Source organism: Aulonocara stuartgranti (genome assembly GCF_965226115.1).
Source record: "Aulonocara stuartgranti genome assembly, chromosome: 3".
NCBI classification, from domain to species: Eukaryota; Metazoa; Chordata; class Actinopteri; order Cichliformes; family Cichlidae; genus Aulonocara; species Aulonocara stuartgranti.
Window position 1 is genome coordinate 28,010,280 of NC_138941.1, and position 18,756 is coordinate 28,029,035.

General features: G+C 39.9%; 1 protein-coding gene across 2 annotated transcripts in view; it reads right to left on the reverse strand.

Annotated features, from left to right (window-relative positions):
• Positions 1-18,756, reverse strand: part of fgf11a (fibroblast growth factor 11a) — a 111,630-nt gene that overhangs the window by 32,598 nt on the left and 60,276 nt on the right. For both annotated transcript variants that reach the window (XM_082528181.1, XM_082528182.1), the window contains exon 3: positions 7,821-7,924. In XM_082528181.1, the coding sequence (XP_082384307.1) occupies positions 7,821-7,924 (104 nt within the window). The remainder of the gene's footprint in view (positions 1-7,820; positions 7,925-18,756) is intronic.

An 18,756-nucleotide genomic window follows, 5' to 3' on the forward strand; every position in this document is an offset into this window, starting at 1 on the left:
TATGTTTCGCATGTGAAAGAAGACAGAAGTGGGGCTCTGCTCGTTTATCCTCAGGGTGTATATTCGCAATGTCATTCGAGCAAAGTTTTACTTTGTCCAACTTTCCCCTGTTAACTGCGGAAAGCTTGGCCAGAGCCGGTCCCGGGTATCGGAGTTCGGCCCAATTATGTCTGCCTGCCTCTGTCAGATTGTTTATACCTGGTTGCACATGTGTGTTTGTGGGGATGTGGAGGGTGGCTAAATTGCACAAGGGAATGTGAGTGTGGGTGTGTGGTGTACAGGTTCATTTTGTTGCTTTGTGTGTGACTGCATCTCAAAACACCACCCGCACCCCTTTCACACATCACTCCTCCATCCCTCTCCGCTGCCATCTCTCTACCCCGGAGGCTTTTCCAGAGCATACGACTAATAAAGTGGGCCAGGTCCACGGCTGAGCACTATTTTTATCAGAAAGCAATTTTCAGGAGGTGCCCACAGGTAAGCGGGTCCCAGCCGCCTCAGACAATAGAACCATGACAAGGAGTTTCCCCTCGCCATTAACCTCTGCTGAGCTGAACCACATGCCCCAGTTCTCCAAGAGCAGTGCCCAGCCACTGCACAGAACTCCACAAACCTGCACAAGCCTGCTCTCTGTCCCAGAATTAATATTAATAACTTAAAACAAACATTCCTTTGCTAACTACTTGGTATCAGAATGGATGAAGGGCAGATAACTGCAACATGCTCATTTGCTCTTAAGTGCTTTCTCAGTATGCATGATTTAAAATTTGTAGGCAGTCAGACGAGACTGAAAGAGAAGTGCTAGATGGGGAAATAAAGAGAGATGTATGGTGGCCAGATGAATAAAGGTACTGCAGAGGTGAAGGCGACAGGAGGATGATAAAGAGGAATTGTGTATTGCTGGGGATGTGTAAAGACAGATGGATACACACAGACCATCTGGCCTCTTTCCTCATACAGCTGGACTATCTGTCTCTTGAAGGAACGAAGTTTATGTTTGTGCATGTTATGATCACGGAGTCAAGCTTTAGCTATCACTGAGATAAAGCATCAATGTAGGTTTCATAGGGCCGTGGGTTAAAGTGGGCAGGGACTATCAGGAACAGTATTCTGGCACATTCAATTAATCAACAATTAAACCTACACAGTAGTATCAGTCTAGTGACTGTAAGAGTGAAGATGCTGCATTTGTGTGTAGATGGTATCTAATGTTTGCGTGATTTTCAACATCAACATTTGTATGCTAGAATAAATACAAATAAATCTCATTTGTCTGCAGCAAAGCATAAAAAGCATTTTTTGGAGGGGATAAAAGTATAAGAAGGGAGGGTTGACAGCAGAAAGGAAAGGTTTCAGGATGAGGTGGAATGGGACAAAGGGAGAGACGAGGACAAAGAGGACACAGCAAGGACGAGGACTGCAGATAAGGGACACATCAAGACAGTGATATGCTAGTGACAAAAAGCAAGGAGGGAACAGGAAAAGGACAAACCACAAGAGACGCCAACAGACACAAATGTTCAGACGGAGAGTAAGACAGACTGACAGGCAAGTAAAAGCTATACAAGTGAGATGGGGGGGGGGGTGGGGTTAAGGAAGGAGGAGGGTGGGGGAAGAAAGATGAGCATGGCCGTGGTTGTTGCTCCCAGAGGGGACGTTATGTTCGGTCCAAGTCTGGGGCTGTCAGGCCATCCTTCTCCCTTTCTCTCTCCCCAGCATCTTCCGATCTTTTCGTCTTCCTTCCTTTCAACAGTCAGCCCAGTTTGTTATTACTGGTGCTAAGATTCAGCCATTCCAGTCAATCAAACTGCCCCACCGGCCACTCTATTCTCAAGGAGTTTAAGGGGCTCTCGCCTTGAATACTGATTTTCATGAAAACCACCTAGCACGGAAGAAAATCCTGAAAATGTTACATCTGTATCAGCTTTTAATTCATCTTTCAATTCAATCTCTAAGCTTATTTCTAAGTCAGGATCTCATTTTTAAACAAAGCCCATTTCCTTTCTGCATATTTTTATGTAAATGCAAAAAAAAAAAAAAATACAATGTAGTGACTCACTCCCCTTCTCTCCTTCTCACCTCTATTATCATCTCACTTTATCCTCCCGAAACAAGAGGCTCATGTAGGGACAAAAGGACATTCGCTCCATCATTTAGCCTGTCGCTCCCACACTGCCTTGTTTATCTCGTGCACAACAACTTCCTGACCTATGCTTTAAGGTATTACAAGCGTGTTATTTTTTTTTTTTACAACAGATTACTTTGCAGCAACGTGCACACGTCCCAGCCTTTTCTGCCTCGCTAACTGCTACAAGAAGCAAGGCTATGTTGTTTGGTGGTCTTTAAATATCTCTCAAGGCCGCCTATTCTTGGTGAGGCAGGTAAGTCAACACTCGAGAGAGAAAAATACTTCTTCAATTATTTCTATTTATTTTTCCTTTGAAGGTTCTTTCATTAATGCTGTGTGTGGTTGTCAGAGAATGTCTATACTGTTTAAACAAAACAAGCTGTGGAATTGGGTGTTCATTGTATAATGAAAAATATGTATTATTCATGATGTGTGTGTGTGTGTGTGTGTGTGTGTGTGTGTGTGTGTGTGTGTGTGTGTGTGTGTGTGTGTGTGTGTGTGTCACACCACAGTGCCATCTAAAGCAATCAACCTCATGTACTGTATATAGACGTTTACTGTTTTCTAATGGCAAATATTGGTATTTGAGTCATTGCTGGCTAGTTCCTGTGCTTAGGAAGTGATGAGGGCTGAAAGTAACTTAAAAGCGCCACATTTCAGTGCACCCCTGTGCACTTTCAGGGCCTGTAACTGGGATATTTTCATAATATGAAAGCAAAACTCTGCATGGCTTCATTAGATGTTCTACAGCTATTGTACAAAACAAAGCAGATTTGGAGGGGCTCAGGTGGGAGGCCCTGACTGATTTCCATGAAATGAGTCATATTTCTTTTTGATTTTTAAAATAATACCCATTTCACAGGATAAACTGTCCACTCAGCTGGGATACTTCACTCAGTTCACTTTCTTTGAAGTGCTGTCTGTTCCACAGTGAGTGCGTTAGCAGTAATAGATGTCTTTAGGCAACTTCCCCCCCAAGCAGACAGAAAATTGAGCGATTTAGAAAGTGAAGCCATGTGCTGCTATGAACAGCAGCAAAACAGATTTTAGCCACCTGAGAAATACTGGTTTAAGTGCCTGCTAGAGTCAGAGCATTTTCAACACTTTGCCATCAGACAGGAAGAAGGCAAAGCCATGCGCTCCACTAGCTCCACTTCAAGCTTTTCATTTACTGTCCCCTTGATTGGTTAGTTCATCTATGATGCTGCTCCTTAACGAGTTATTCGCAGAAATCAACAAACTTGGTCGACTGCTGCATTTGTTCTACTTCAAAAAAAGTGTGGTTCTAATACTGGATCCTGGTTCCAAGCCACGTTGCGTTACAGAGCAGAGAAGGATAGCTCTGAAGCTTTGACCTTTCTGTTTGTGGAAAGGAGAAAAATTTGCTTAAGAGACTCAGTCGTTTTGTATCTACTTATTTCCTTGCTTCCTTTCTGTCACTGGCTCCTTTCTCTTTTGGCGTGCAAGATTAAACAACAAATTAAATGTAAAATATATGATTAAGTACACTGACTTAAACAAAATCTTTGTTTGAGGCTGTTTACACAGCTTGCAAGATAAACTGAGGTCATCACAAATATTTGAAGTATTTAAATGGTGTCATCATTAAATTAGATTAGGTGATTATATTAAATCCCAGTGATCCTCGTGGGGAAAATGAGCTGTGGCAGCAGAGGAGTGCTGAGTTTAAAAATGAGAACAGATCAGATGGAGAATACTGAGGAAAATTACAACAAAGGAGCAACAAATGGGAAGGATGCAACTGATGAATAAAGATAAATTACAGTTCTGGGGGAAGACCAAGGCAGAAAACAGAAAACTACTTTTCTCATTTCTCTGAGCCGTTGCCTAAAAAACCCAGAACGTGCTTCATTTCCATGTCTTTCAAACAACTGTTGGAATTATTTACCGTGCATGTTGCAGAGCACATGACATCTACCACAGAGGCCAATGAAAGATTAATGCTGAGTAGCCACTGCAGTGATGTCGTGTATGTGAGCTTTTCTTATTTTACAAAAGGGAGAAGGACGGGAACAACTTTACACCCCTTGGTTACAATCCCGCTGGAGAATACTTCAGTCAACACTAATATAACCAAAGTATAAATATATTGTATACACTTCTGTAAACCATCTTGGTTGCCTAGTTGTGCAGTTGCTATTTTTCAACTGATTCTTCACATTAATGTAGTGCTTCCATCAACTGATCCTTTTTGCTTTTAGCCAGAAACTCATTCTGGACGATACAAATTGGTGTAAGCAGAACTCACAGCAGATGTTGTTGTAACCACAAACTGTACATAAAAGATGGACGTAGCAACCGTGCTCTCACTCAGTCGTTTCTGAACTCTAGTTTTTTGTTTTTATATTCAGTTAATGTGTTTTAGCTACAGTTTTCAGTTTGTAGGTTTTCCTTTCAGACACAGTTTATATTCATTTTTAATCCGTGTCTCTGTGTTTGATAGGATACAGGAACCAAAGCAAGTGGGTTTAGGCACAGAAACTGCTTTGTTGAGGTTCACATGTGCATATTGTGGTTTGGGGTTAAATGCACATATTAAAAACATGGTATGGATCCGTTCTGGCTGGACTCCAAATGTAAGTAGTTATCGTGAATTTCTGTGTATGTAGATGTCAACGCTTGCAGCTGATAGCAACAGATCCCACATTTATCACTGACTGATAGCATGTGATTGCAAACTTGACCTCATTGAATTGCACACTGATAGCAGAGTTACTGTCTAATTGCTGTATGGCTGTCAGTTGCCTTATGTTAAGCAGAGCTTCTATACTACTTACTATCAACTTACTACATTATGTTTTCTATATTGCCTTTTCTTAACTATTCATTAACTATTAGACACAGCCAGTTAAAATAACATTGGCTCATTTTTCATTGAACTTATTGTCTTTTAACTGAGACACCAATGTTTCATACCCAGTTATCAGATAACTCCAACTTCAGCTCCAAGGCAAATGTAAAACAAACCAACCACCAACAGGCATTACCTCCAAAAACAATGAAACTTTAAAGGATGCAGATAAATTAAACAACAACTGAGTATTTCTCCTTCTCCCACGTCGCACAGCAGTTTCCACTAGATGTTCATATTAAACTCTCTCTCTGAGACCACTTCCTAAAATTCCCCTATCTTTCAAGAAATTATGCAGGCTCCTAAAACACTAATGGTTGCATAACAGGATGTCAAGACTCCACTCTCCCTCTCTCCAGACCCCGAGGCCGGTGAGCACAAAACCTGCCTTGGGTCTTCTTCCCCATCTCTGTCTTTGGGGCTCACTTGTGCAGAACAATAGCAGAGCTGCTACTTAAGGTGAGGGAGAGCAAAAAAATAAAAAAAAATCCAACACCACTCCTTTGTCCTCCGTCTGTTCCCATCTCAGAGGGATTTTCTTAAACATTTTTTTTTCAACACTCTCTTTCCCTGTGGTTATTTCCCTTAGTGAAAATGGGTCACCTTTCTTTTTGTCAGGAGAATGCTTGGGTAAGTATAACCTCTGCATCTGTGTGTTTGGAGGTGTGTGTGTGTGTGTATTCAAGGTTTTTTATGATCGAGAAATGGTTCCAAGCCCTGGAAAAGTCATGCAAGGACCATTTTCTGGGTCTCATTAGGGGGGAAGGTATATTTCTTCAGGGACTTCCAGTGTAGCATGAAGATATCCAGTCTTTTATTTTTTTTGGTCCATTTGCTGGTTATTGTTTATCAAACAGGTTAATTCAGGTAAATTCTAAAAATAATAATAAAACAAAATTAATAAAGAAATAATGAAGTCAATTATCAGATAAACTGATTCATTTAGACAAACCCCTCATGTGTCCCCCACACTGCTAGCAACCAAAGTCTGTTTGACAACTGACTACAAGTGATCAAACCACTTGATTATAAGTAGTCTGTAAACAAATGTTATTACAGTTACTTATAATTATAAGTAACTTACAGTTATAAGTAACTTACAGTTACTTATAATTGCATCTTTCAGCTGGTCTCTATTATTATGAATAATGATATTAATGTAGCATTAGCTTGCAAAGTCACCTAGCAAAACAGCTAGCTTGGTTTAGCTTTAAGTAAATGCTAATGTGCCAGTTCCTCTGACACTTGAGGTAGTCTCCAAAGCGTTCAATTTCCATATTAAAATGTCCAAATTCAGCCAACGATATAATATGTTTGTAGTTGTTTTTGTTTTAATATTAAAGTGCTAAACCTAAAATAAACTAAGTTAAAGTAAGTGAACTGGACCTCTTCACCATATTTGTGGTGTTTGACAAGAGATATCTGGCAATGAATATCACCTGCTGCATGTTACAGCTCATCCAATAATTTTGTGGTCCTATTTTTTTTCTTCTAGTATTTATTGAGCTGTTACTAATTAGCAGGCATCCATCTGCGCATTGCACCCATACTGTCTGTGGACATGGCTCACTTACCAAGTTTGCTTGTGGTTGTGGACAAGTTCTCATCCACATATTGTCACTCCTGACACCAAAAAGACAACATGCTAATGTTGAAGCTTCAAAATGAGTCCAGCGATCAATAGATAGTATCAATGAGGCTACATTCAACTTATCTATACATGCAAACATGAGGTAACAAACCTATTAACTAACTTTACTTAATATTATGTAATTTCTAGGCCAGGATGACTGTAAAGTAAGAACTGTCTTATGCTCAGTGCAGCTTGTGTTTGACAAAGTGAGAAGCTGCTAGAATTAAGGACAAACTGCTGTTCACATACTGTATGTGTGGCAGCACAGGGGGATGATTTATGTGTGTGCGCTCTTTCCAGGCTTGTTTTTGCATTGTTGCTCCTGACAGAAACCCTTTACCTCCCCTCCTCATTTCTGGCAGTATGTGCGCAGGCAGCGTTGGATGGACTTTGAAGTGAGCGCACCGATGCACTTCAAACAAGATCTCACACACTTTGCCATTTTGCCAAGAGGACGAAAAAAACAGCTGGAAAAAAAAAGAAAAGCTTTTCTCTGCATCCTGATAGAGTGCACTCGGATCACCTGTTATTCCAAATCTGTGGCTCTGCTGCTTCTGTCTTCACATCAATACGAAACCTCAGCGGGAGCGTCGTTTGTGCTTTTTCAAAAAATGGTGGCATACAAGTGCTGCTGTGACCGAGAGCAGGAAACTGTTTAATGTACAGATCTTTACAAGCGCTGCGCAGATTCAGACGTCTCCACCTCTGCCTCACTGACTGTGAGCAAAGCTGGTTATTTAGAAAAGTTGTGTGTATGGAGGGAGATTCATGTTTCACTGAAGTAATACACTGCTATCAGTCCACTATAATGGAAACTGGCACATAGATCAGCAGAACTGTGTTAATTATGCCTTAAAGAGTAGTCACCACATTCACATCTGGCAATCTGCAGACGCTAAAGAAAATATGTATTCCCCAAGTAGTTGGCAAGTGGTTGCTGGAAGACCAATTTTACCCGGTGACTGCCAGCGACCACTTGCAAATGGAGATTTTTCCCTAAAGCAGTCTCCAACCACTCTGTACTCCTGTGTGACTGAGGCCTAAGCTATCACATGTCACTCAGCAATTTAAGAAAAGCGATTGCAATTACAGATGACCTTGATAAGCCTGTAAACTTTGGGCATATATCTGTATTAGCTCTATCGGAGCAAACAAACATGGAATGACAGTGTGTTTGCTATTCATACCGAAGTGTAGAGGTAGCCCTCGCTGTTCATGGCAACGTAGAGCCCTGTCTTGGTGCTCTGGATGGCCACTATCCTGAGCCCCACAGGAATCAAGTTGAACTGCACTGCAAGACACAGAGAGGGAGGAGTGATGTTAGAGCAATCATTCTGTCTCTTAAACGTTCACAGTGCTTTCTCGTGGCATAAAAAGACAATTGCTTTCCAGCTGTCTCCTGTTTCACACTCCCTGTTGTACAGTTTATCTGTCAAAGGTGAGAAAAGCAAGTTTGTGAAAAAGGCAAAGAGAGAGGGCGGAAAGGATTTGGAGACAGAAATTTTGTGTTTACCTTTCTTGGGGTGAGAGTAAGAGTTCAATACGTTTAATGCTTGATATCGAGATACATTTGAGTGCCTTGTTTAGGACAGAGACCTGGCAAATTCCTTTGCTTTCTTTTATCTGTTCTTGAATACACCAGGTGTACATCAGAAAAACAGAACATTGCCCTACATGCCATAGGAATACTTTCATTTGCAATACACGAATCTATTATTGAACGTGGCAGTTACAATGAAGTAAATTCAGAAAAGAAAAAACATGCAGCTGTGAATTTTTTTTTTAATCAGTGGGATTTCTGACAGTCATAATGATATTTTCACAGAGAACGTGTGCATGAACCCTGAACATTTTATTAGAAAAATCAGCATTAGCTCATTTTAATCAAAGCTCTGTAATCTTGCATCCCAAGGTGTGCCACACATTTTAAAGGCTGTATATAGCTTGAAAGTGAACCAGATTATTAAGTAATGCAGGTCATAGCTTAGGCTAAAAATGCGAGGAATGCAATCCCCCAAAAACTCATTAAGGGCATAAAGAATTTTCCATAGTTTGACATTTATAGTCTTTTAGTGAAGAGGTTAAGTGTGGTGGTGGTCGCCGGGCAGGCCTTTGGATTCTCCCTAAAATCTAGATTCATGCCACAGAGAGATAGAGACACAGCGAGAAGGAGAGAGAGAAGGTAGCTCAGCAGAGAGTTTTAAGAATAGCGTGCATTAGAAAGTGAATTCATTTTCTGCATCCCGACACACTAAACAGCACTTTGTAATGTAGTTTGCTGAATGTCCTCCTGTGAAACCTTGGATCTCCTACATGCATAGCTCTGCATAAGAGCTAACTTCAGCCTGGACACCAGAACAACAGTCACTGTTTCCTTCTCATTTTTGTTCCTGTAGATGCACAAGCTTTTCTGGTATGAATGTAGATCGTGTCTGAGTGTCTAAAAAAGTTTCTTATATGATGTGGCATGGTAAGCTGAACGGTACTGACAAAGCAGCCTGTGGCTGCCAGCTGCTCTGTGGTCACAGTGTCATGATGACCAAATGCTACTGAGATGATTAACCTTCCTGCCTTCTTGGGACCTTTTTGTGCCACTGCTATGTGTTAAATGGCTGCCATTTCCACTGTGTTCAGTGGAATATAACCAAACTTGCCACAGGATAGTTTTTACCTGTCAATGTTAATATTCCAGTGTGAATTCCTTAAATCAGCCTAAAATGGCTGAGCAGCAGAAATCCCCACACCCATCACCCTGGGGACCATTTTCTGCCCATTGACTTCCATTATAAACGCTATTTTTCAACCCCAAATTATCATCATATGATTTTATTTTTTCTTCTTTTCTTGGATGTCAATGAAGACTCAGGGCCTTGAAGTTTTAATTTTTAAATTGCAAAAAAAATGCAAAAAAATAATGGCAGGTCAAAATGTATGTTGGTGCCAATCTTTGGTCCATCTAAAGGCCTACTTATAATGACAATCACATATTACTTCAACTGGTTTTTTGTGGAAATATTTAGTTTTGTTTTTTGGTTTTTGGGGCTTATAACACAGGGCGCTCATGTAATAACACTGGGATTTGAAGGGTTAAAACAACGAAAATATAATTAAAACTTTACATGAATATTTCAGGGAGAAGTAGTTTTACAAGGTTGGCTAATTTAAAGTGGAATAAGATATGGATATATGGTCTTTTTATGGCGTGGCTGAGAATGGTCCCTAGGGTGATGGGTGTGAGTTTTTTAAAGGATGGCAGGAGGGTTAAAGCCCCTGAAGCACATGGATTGAGCCAAAAAAAATACACATGAGTTTTGAAAGATCAAACAAAACAATATAACTATGAAAAACACTTAAGCTCATAAAATCTACCAGATAAGTGGTGACCCATCTAGGATTAGGAGAACGTTACACCCAAATGCTTCTGTAGATAAACTATATGAGACTTCATTCAAAATGTAGCAACTTCTACTTTCTAATATGTCTGATTTATCAGGTTTCTAAAATAAAACTAACCTTCTACAATAACCCTAACTCTGGATAGGTCAGTAGTGACATGATGGCATTCATATATATATATATATATATATATATATATATATAAAAAAAAAACACCCAGCACGCCCCTGCGGGCGGTTTATCCTTCAAGCTCGGGTCCTCTACCAGAGGCCTGGGAGCTTGAGGGTCCTGCGCAGTATCTATATATATATATATATATATATATATATATATATATATATATATATATATATATATATATATATATAGAGATAGATAGATATAGATATATATATATATATATATATATATATATATATATATATATATATATATATATATATATAGAGATAGATAGATATATATATATAGAGATAGATAGATAGATAGATATATATATATATATATATATATATATATATATATATATATATATATATATATATATATATATATATAAGGGTGGTATGGCTTACAAGGAGTCTCTCTTCCTTGACAGTCTGAAGTCATGTCACAGTAATGTGTGTCTTGTTTGAGTGTGGATAGAAATGTCACGTCTGTGTTCACACTGCTGGACAACAATGTCTTTCAGTTATTGAAATTCAACAATGTTTTTTAGTCAACAATGTCAGATACGACTACTCTGCTTCATTTCTGAGTTTTGCTAGAAAAAGAAATTACGCCACAGTAAAAATGACATTTTAATAGAACAGCTAGTAATATTACCATCACCCACCGACAGGAAACCAAAGGTTTTGTTGGTATAATCTACCAAATGGATACAGGTTGTATACATATTAACATCTCCTGTCTGCATCAATTACTGCTCACTCAGTTAAAGCCCATTTGGCCGTAAGAGTGTTTAGGCTGGGATTACTGTCTGGAAGCAACAACTTCTGAAGGCTCCCTTTGAAATCTGTCAGAAATTATGCTAATTGTGAACTCTCTGTGTGTGTCTGTTTATGTGAGTGTCCTTGTGTCTTCTTTCCTTTTTCTGTTTCCATGTTCTCCTCCTTATGTTTAATTCCATGCCTCCCCTGCCTGTCATGTTTATCCCATGTTTCCGTCATATCATGCCTCTCCTCTCGCTCTCTCGTGCTGTCTCGAATCATTGCTCTCTCGCTCTCTCCCTGTGTGTTGTCTCCGTTAACTGTTCCTGCGTCCCCTTCGTTATCTCCTCCCGTTGCCTCCTTAATCCATCTAGCTTCCCTGACTGTTCTTTCCTCTCAGCAAAAAATGTCATGTTGTGAGTTAGTCTACGTCTTAGTGTTTCCTGTTTTATTCTGACAGTCTTGCGTTCCATGTTCGGTGTGTTTAGTTTTGCTTCTGCTGTCTCGTTGTGTCTAATTTGCCTCATGCATGTGTTTCCTGTTCCCTCGTCATTCCTCTTGTATTTAAGCCCCCTGTTTCCGTCTGTCCAGTGTCGCTTTCTCCCTCATTCCCTGCTGTTGTTCTGCCTGCCTGCCTGCTTAGTTCATGTGTATCCCAGTTTTTGTTTGTTCTTTTGGAGTCCAGCAATAAAGCTGAATTTTGAGTCGAGTTCTGCCTGCCGCACACAACAAACACGACCTCAGACGTTGTATAAAGATTGGAGAAATAGTACAGAACATTTTAATAACTGGGTTTTAGAGACTGGACTCATGCACCTACCAGCGTATTGTGTCTCACTTTTCTAGTTCTTACGCTAAGGAGAGGTGCTCATATTTTGTGTTTTAGAGTATCAGCTTCTACTTGCTGTTGTCTTGTGAAGCATTCCACCATCACATAGTTACCAGCAACTACTCATTTCTTTACACAATGTCTGTTACAATCAAGTTGATTTTGACTTTGGCAAAATTCCCATACTGCCATTAGTCCTAAAGGCCAAAGCAGACAACACTGCTAAGCTTTTCGTTTAAACTCTGGTCGAGAATATAAAAACTGAAGCATAATTGGGATGCAGTATGTGTGAGTGATTTCGTCTTCTTTTGGCAAATTGCAAGAGTGCATTATAAAGTCAGAGCCCAGTTGTCAAAGTGACAGATTTCTTACACGGATGAAAAATGAAGTCTAAGGAGCATGTTTTAGATTCATGAAGCCATTAGCCACTAATAGACAAATCAATTTCAAATCAAAAGTTCTGCCAACATAATGGATGGAAGTTAAGTTATCAGATGGTGTCAGAAAGTCAATGCTGGCCGTGATTAAAAACTAACAACTTGTCAGTATTATTTCTGATGAAGATTAAGCTCTGACCTCTTAAGAGTTAAGATTTTCTTTCTAGTACGGCAACTTGGAAAACAAAACACATTCCTTCTTTTTCGAGCAGCATTTATGCTCTTTAACTTTTTGTTGAGGAAAACTTAAAAACTTAGATTATATTCCAACTTTCCACAGAACAGTCACTGTAACGTACAGTTTTTACCACCTGCACTGAATATAAAGACAGCCCACCCTACTCTTTCTCTCTCTCTCTCTCTCTCTCTCTTTCCTTTCTCCATCTTCAGCATGTTGCTTCTATTTGCTCAATCGATTCCTGCATTTCAAAGAGTTGGTTTCGCAAATGAACAAGGTGTCACCAATGAGCATGGCTGGGATGACAAATAGAGCTGGGCACATGCACACACATTGCCTCCCACCTTCTTGTCACCCTCCTACTGCTTCTCACTTCCTAACAGTGCTAGGTGCACTGTTGTGGCGATAACTGCATGTTATCTATACACACAGGAAGAAAACCACCACAACACATGCAGGTGGACTACACTGTCCAAGATAATAAAGACAGAAATGAGCCGTAGTCCCTGCATGACAGTTTTACATTTTACAAACATAAAGATACAAAAACTTTATAGTTAGCATTTGTAGCTAGCACACAACCTACAGAAATAACTAGATGTTCTGTAAAAATACAGGATATTTTGAAGGGTTATAGCTGTGACAATATAAAAGTCATCAGTCTATGTCAACAGCTACAGCATAAGAGTTTTTGGCTAACATTAGCCTGTTTTGTTGGATTTGGAGATTAACGTCATGTAGCTAAGCAGCAAAAGTGTGATAGAAGTGTCAGTTCACATTGCTGACAATATTTTTTGTTCTACATGCAGAACAGGAACAAAGATGCTGTTAGCATGAAGCTTGTATCTTTCTCTAGCAAGATATCATGTGTATAATTATTAAGTGTTCTTTGAGTAACATTCATGATCTATGTTTTAATGGTAGTCAGGTGGGAAAAAATTTAAAAGACAAAAATATTTAGAATATTTTATAAGTGATAAAATCGATATATGAGATTGCAATTTCTGCTCACTCCCAGAATTATGAATCTAAAAAGTCAGACATTACTTCCTGTTACTTCAAAAGCTGCCTCTATGAAACACGAGATATTCTTTGGTAGCAGTCCAGCGGCTGGTTTGCACTTGCCTTGTTTTTGCTGATTCTTTTAATACTTTGACATCCTGGGAATAAGACAGGCTCAAAATTGATAGTAGCCATTAAAAATAATATTCTGCCCTCAACAAAATAACAAAGACATTTGTGTGTGCATGTCCCTGATATCATTATAAGCTGTATTTGGACAACACCAGTAGAAGGTCAAAACAATCAGGCTTTAGCTTTTGCTTCATTCCTTCTCTCACTCTCTTTTTTCCTGCTTTCACACTTCAGATTGTTTATTTCCTTCTTATCCTCCATCAAAAAGAGCTTTGCTAATCGCATGTATAACATAACTGTTTGCATGGATAGCGGAGGCATCCCATTTCATCCCTCTTCCTCTCCGTCGTTACATTTGAGTCGCTTCTAGTAGAACAGAGGACACTGCTAGATTAATCAAAAGTCTTTTGGGGGAGGGGAAAGAAGAAGAGGGGAAGGGAAATGAAGGGGAGGCCGTTGCCAAATCAATCCCACAGTCAATTTGAGGCTTGAGATCATCTACACAATAAATAAACAAGGAGAAAGTAGAGATGGGAAGAGGAAAGGGAGGGGCGGCTCAGCACTGGGAAGCAGGACATAGAGTTAAGCTGTAAGGAGGGCCTCTGCAGGCCTGCACTCTGCGCTGCTGCTCTGCAGTGTTGCATTGTGCAGCACAGTTGGTCTCTACAGGAATGAGAAGAGGATTACAGTCATCTTTGAGAAGTCACACAGAGTTTAACTTATGGACAGCTGCGCTTCATTTAGTTTCCAGTCTCAGTGAAGCTGGTTGGATAAGAGCACTGTCACGAGATGCTGATGCATCTAAAACTGACTCATTCCAAGGTTATGTCTAAACTATTTCTTACTTATGTTGAACAGACTAAAGAATGCATAAACGGTAACAGGGCTTACAGAGAAGCTGAGCTACTGTGAACGAGTTATGTTCTTGCATTTGAGTTTCCTACACTATTAAGATTATAATGTTCCTGCACATGTTCCACTCATACCCTTCAGTTATGAGTTATGTCGATGGTCACTGAGTAAATCGAGGGAATTACAGATACAGTATAAGTTTTCGTCAGTGATGACACACAATGTGAGCTCAAATCATTCATGCATCTCAAATACTGTAAGTCGTCCAGACTGTTCCATAACTAGGCTAAAATCCTATAGGCTCATTCAAGCAAACATATAAATGAACTTGCTGTTAGCATGCAAGATAAAACTAGATTCAATGATTTGTCTTCAGCAGTAAGTAATTCTCAATATTTTCACCCATCTGTTGCTTTCTAACATTCCCCTTTTCACCTCACATCTGTCTTTACTATTTGCAGTTATTTAAAGTTCCCTGCTCCTTAAAAATGTGCCACACATAGATGTTTGACCTTCTCTGTGTCTATAGATATTGATTTTGTGACATCACCACTGGTTGAGAAGCCAGTCACGGCTCAGTATATGATTTGGATTGGTGTAATGTGGTATACATACGCTCAGATGCAACTTTTCGGTGATGTAGGTGACATCTAAAGTTCAGCAGTTAGAAGTTTTCACATGAATAGCTTTTGCATATGGTGCTAGATTTTCCAGAGGGCAGGCATTTTAAACTGAAGGAGGTTTTAAGTAGAATCATTCAATTTACCAGTGCTATAAGAGATAAGCGCAGATAAGTAACTAAATTAACCCAATTATCTTGGCTATACAATATTTTCTAAACAAAATACTCAGTTTTACTCTGATTTTAGATTATTGTAGCTTCTTTTCTTTACAGTGTTACCACTGTAGAGCAAGAGGATCACAGAGACACACTGCTGCCTGCCTATAGCTTTTGTCCATTTGCTATGCTACCTATTGTAATAGTCGGAATTGTGTGGTGTCTCCTTGGGAAAACTAGTTTAGTGTTTGGTGATGTCGCAGGTGTGCACCACTGCTAACTGTGGAGTGTGAGAGAAACGTTCTTGCACATGGACGCATGGACCTCATATTTTTAACTCCCTAACTCAAAGTAATGTTACGGGTTGTATGAATACTGCTCGCTTCATGTATGATAAGCCAGCAGCCGTTCAAACGGGCCTTGTAAGGCCGGTGGAGAGTGTGTTTATTAAAGGACAAGCAAAAGGACAAGCACGGTGGAATTCCCAGTACCAGTGTGGTCGTGAGGAGGAGTCACAGAGGAGCTGAAGGTTCTCCCCACTCACAACAAGTGAGAACCGGAATATAGCCTGGAATATTAATCCAGGTTCTATCTTGTTAAAACCGAGAGGTACAGCACAGAGCTACATAACCACTTGTGTTTACATTGACAGCTAAGAACCCACACTGAGCACAGGGGGAACATGCAAACTCGACATAAAAAGGACCCATGATGGTTTAATCCAAGAAGTAACCTCCTCAGCTGAAAGATGAAGCCAATGGTTACATGACAAGTCTGGAGTTCTTGGTTGGTTACACAATCGAGTCAGTTCCCAAAGGCTCTTATTTTAGGGATGAATCATCCCTAAAGTCTCTTTTTTTTCTCTCTTAAGATCATCCCCAGTCCTCTGATAAAGTTGAGGTCCAGGCCGCTGACAATTAGAAGCTCGTCAGATGGTAAAGCATTGCTGACCAAGAATTTCAGTGCTTTTCTGTTTATAATTCTGTCAGTTTTAACAAGATCTCCAACACCACTGGCTGAGATGCAGCCTGAAACCATGACACAGCCTCCACTGTGCTTTACAGTGGCGGTGGCTCTAGACGCTGAATTCCTCCGTACCTACTGACGTGGATTTGAACCAGAAATTTCATTTTAATTTTATTATTGACCGTAATCCTTTAACGTAACAAGTTTTAAAGGTAACGATATCTAGCAGTGGTAACCTACCACATTACAACTGGATATGTTAACATGACTTTAAATAACGTGTATTTTTGCTCAGCGTTAACGTCAAGCTGTGAACTCTAACGTATTCGTGAATAATTCCTTATTATCTGGAATGATCAAAAGTTAAGCTGCACTGAAAGCTACTGGATGATAGTCATGATCTTATTTAATTTACAACATTGTTTAATAACATTGTACTTAAATAATCAAAATCCCAACATAGTCGCAAGAATATGAAATGGAGTCTTTTCCCGACAGCCCACTGCACTGGGATCATTAATGTGACACTTGAACTAATAAAGCTACAGAAAAGTGGATTTGCATTGGCAACAAATGAAATAGCCTCTTCGCACGTTGTCATTTGTGTTGGAAAGAAATGAGCTTTAATGGCTCAAGAGCAGATTAAATGACTTGCAGCTGAGCTTCACGCCTGATTTCCCCAGTGGTCGATGGCTCTGATGACAAGACAACTACTTTCACAGTCCTGTTATTTAACTTCCACCTCTTCCCTCTAGACCTTCCTCTCCATAACTGATTTCTCTGTGCCTTTATCTGTCTTCCTTTCACTTCCATCCATCTCTCTCCTCTCTTTCCCTGGTGTTTTTTTTTTGTCTTTTCAGCCCTCTTTGTCATGAATTAACGTCCCTTTTTCTTATCTTATTGGGTTTTTTTACACATCTCTCCATTTTTCTTCCTTATTTGTTCCCTTTCAGTTCCCCTGTTGCCTCTTGTCATTCTCCCCATCCTGTGAAACCAATGCTCTCCCATTCATCTTTGTCCTATTTTACCCTGCAGCCTCATCTGTCTGGCTCTTCATCGCTCTCTCTTCTTCTCTCTGCCTCGTATCCTCACTTCTTCTTGTTTGGTATTCTTCATGCTCTTCTTCTCATCCTTGTGAGCCCGCTCTGCTACTCTTTCCACCTTTCTCCTCATCTGTCAGATGGAGCTTTGGCTTTCAATATTCACATATTCCAAGGAGGAAATCCTTGGATGCTTCAGCTCTCACACAGAGCTGAGCTTCCCTCATCTGCCTTTCAAGCTTTTTGCCTCCCTGCCCTCTGCGCAGGAGCGTTATCGAGCACTGGGGGAAAGTTAAAGAAAAAAAGAACAGACTTGTTCCAGAGTGCAAAGCGAGATAAGTAAAATTTCCTTCCAACTGTGGGAGATGGTAATTACAGTGGATAAAAGCCTGGGAATCAAGTTCCTCCTCATGGCTTCCCGATGTACACGCTGAGAGTCAATAGCTTTCATCTATCTTTCTCTTGTGTCCATTTTTCTTCCATTTTCTCTGTGTCCATCAATCTGTCTCCTTCTGGGATTTTTGCTTTCTTCGTCCCCCGAAGGAAATCAAGATCAATCCCTCATGACCTATCCACAGAATTTATTCTCTCCCTTCTTTCTTTTAAGGTATTTTAAATCTTCCTTTGCTCTGTCACCTGTCTCAGATTTTTTTTACCAGTACTGACATCAGGTACATGTGACCTTTTGAAACACTTTCGAAATGGCCCGAGGCCATTTATAAGAACACAATGTAACTTAAATGTAGCCACAGTTGTTTGGCAGCAGTACAGTCAAACCACTCAAATTCCTGAAGAGGCACATTATTCAAGTTACAATTTTATCCATAACTTAAACACTGTTTACGTAGAAAGCAATTTGGTCATCACCCCTTGATTTGGATTTAGTCCTTAGCATCTTTGGACAAATTGGTAATCATCTGACATTTCCAGCACAGACACATGTCGGTTACCAGCATTCTTTGCTCCTTTGGTGGTACTTTCAGTTGGTCAGGAACAAATAAAACACTGGAAAAAGCCAAACAATAACATTTTTAAGTTATCTAAGTGAATTATATATCATGTTTAAACTGAGTAGCGAAAGACTGTAGGGGGCCTGAAAACTATGTGCCCGGGGTTCGGTGTTCTCGCTGGCTCTGGTGAACATTGACCTCCCGGTCAGCTATCTTAACAGACTTCTCCAAAAATGCCAGAGCACTTTTACAAATATGTGATGTTTTGATAAATCAAGCAGATATTTGAAGTTTACACAGCTACATTCTCACCTGAAAATAACTTAAGAGACCCAGAAAGAGTCAAATTAAAAATAAGTAGCTGCCGCAATTGTTTGAAACTGGAACTGGCTGATTCGCGCTATGAATTCTGGGATAGCTATGATACCGGGGAATGCTTCTTCTTCTTTGGCGTTTAATGGCAGCTGGCATCCTTGTAGATGCATTGCTGCCATCTTCTGTTTCAGTCCATTATTACACTCTTAAATCTTACTACTTATTCCTGTGTCTTTCAGGATCTTACAGAGCTTCAAACGACGGTAACAGGGTTATTAATTAAGTCGTCGACAAAATCGTCGGCATAATCGTGACTACT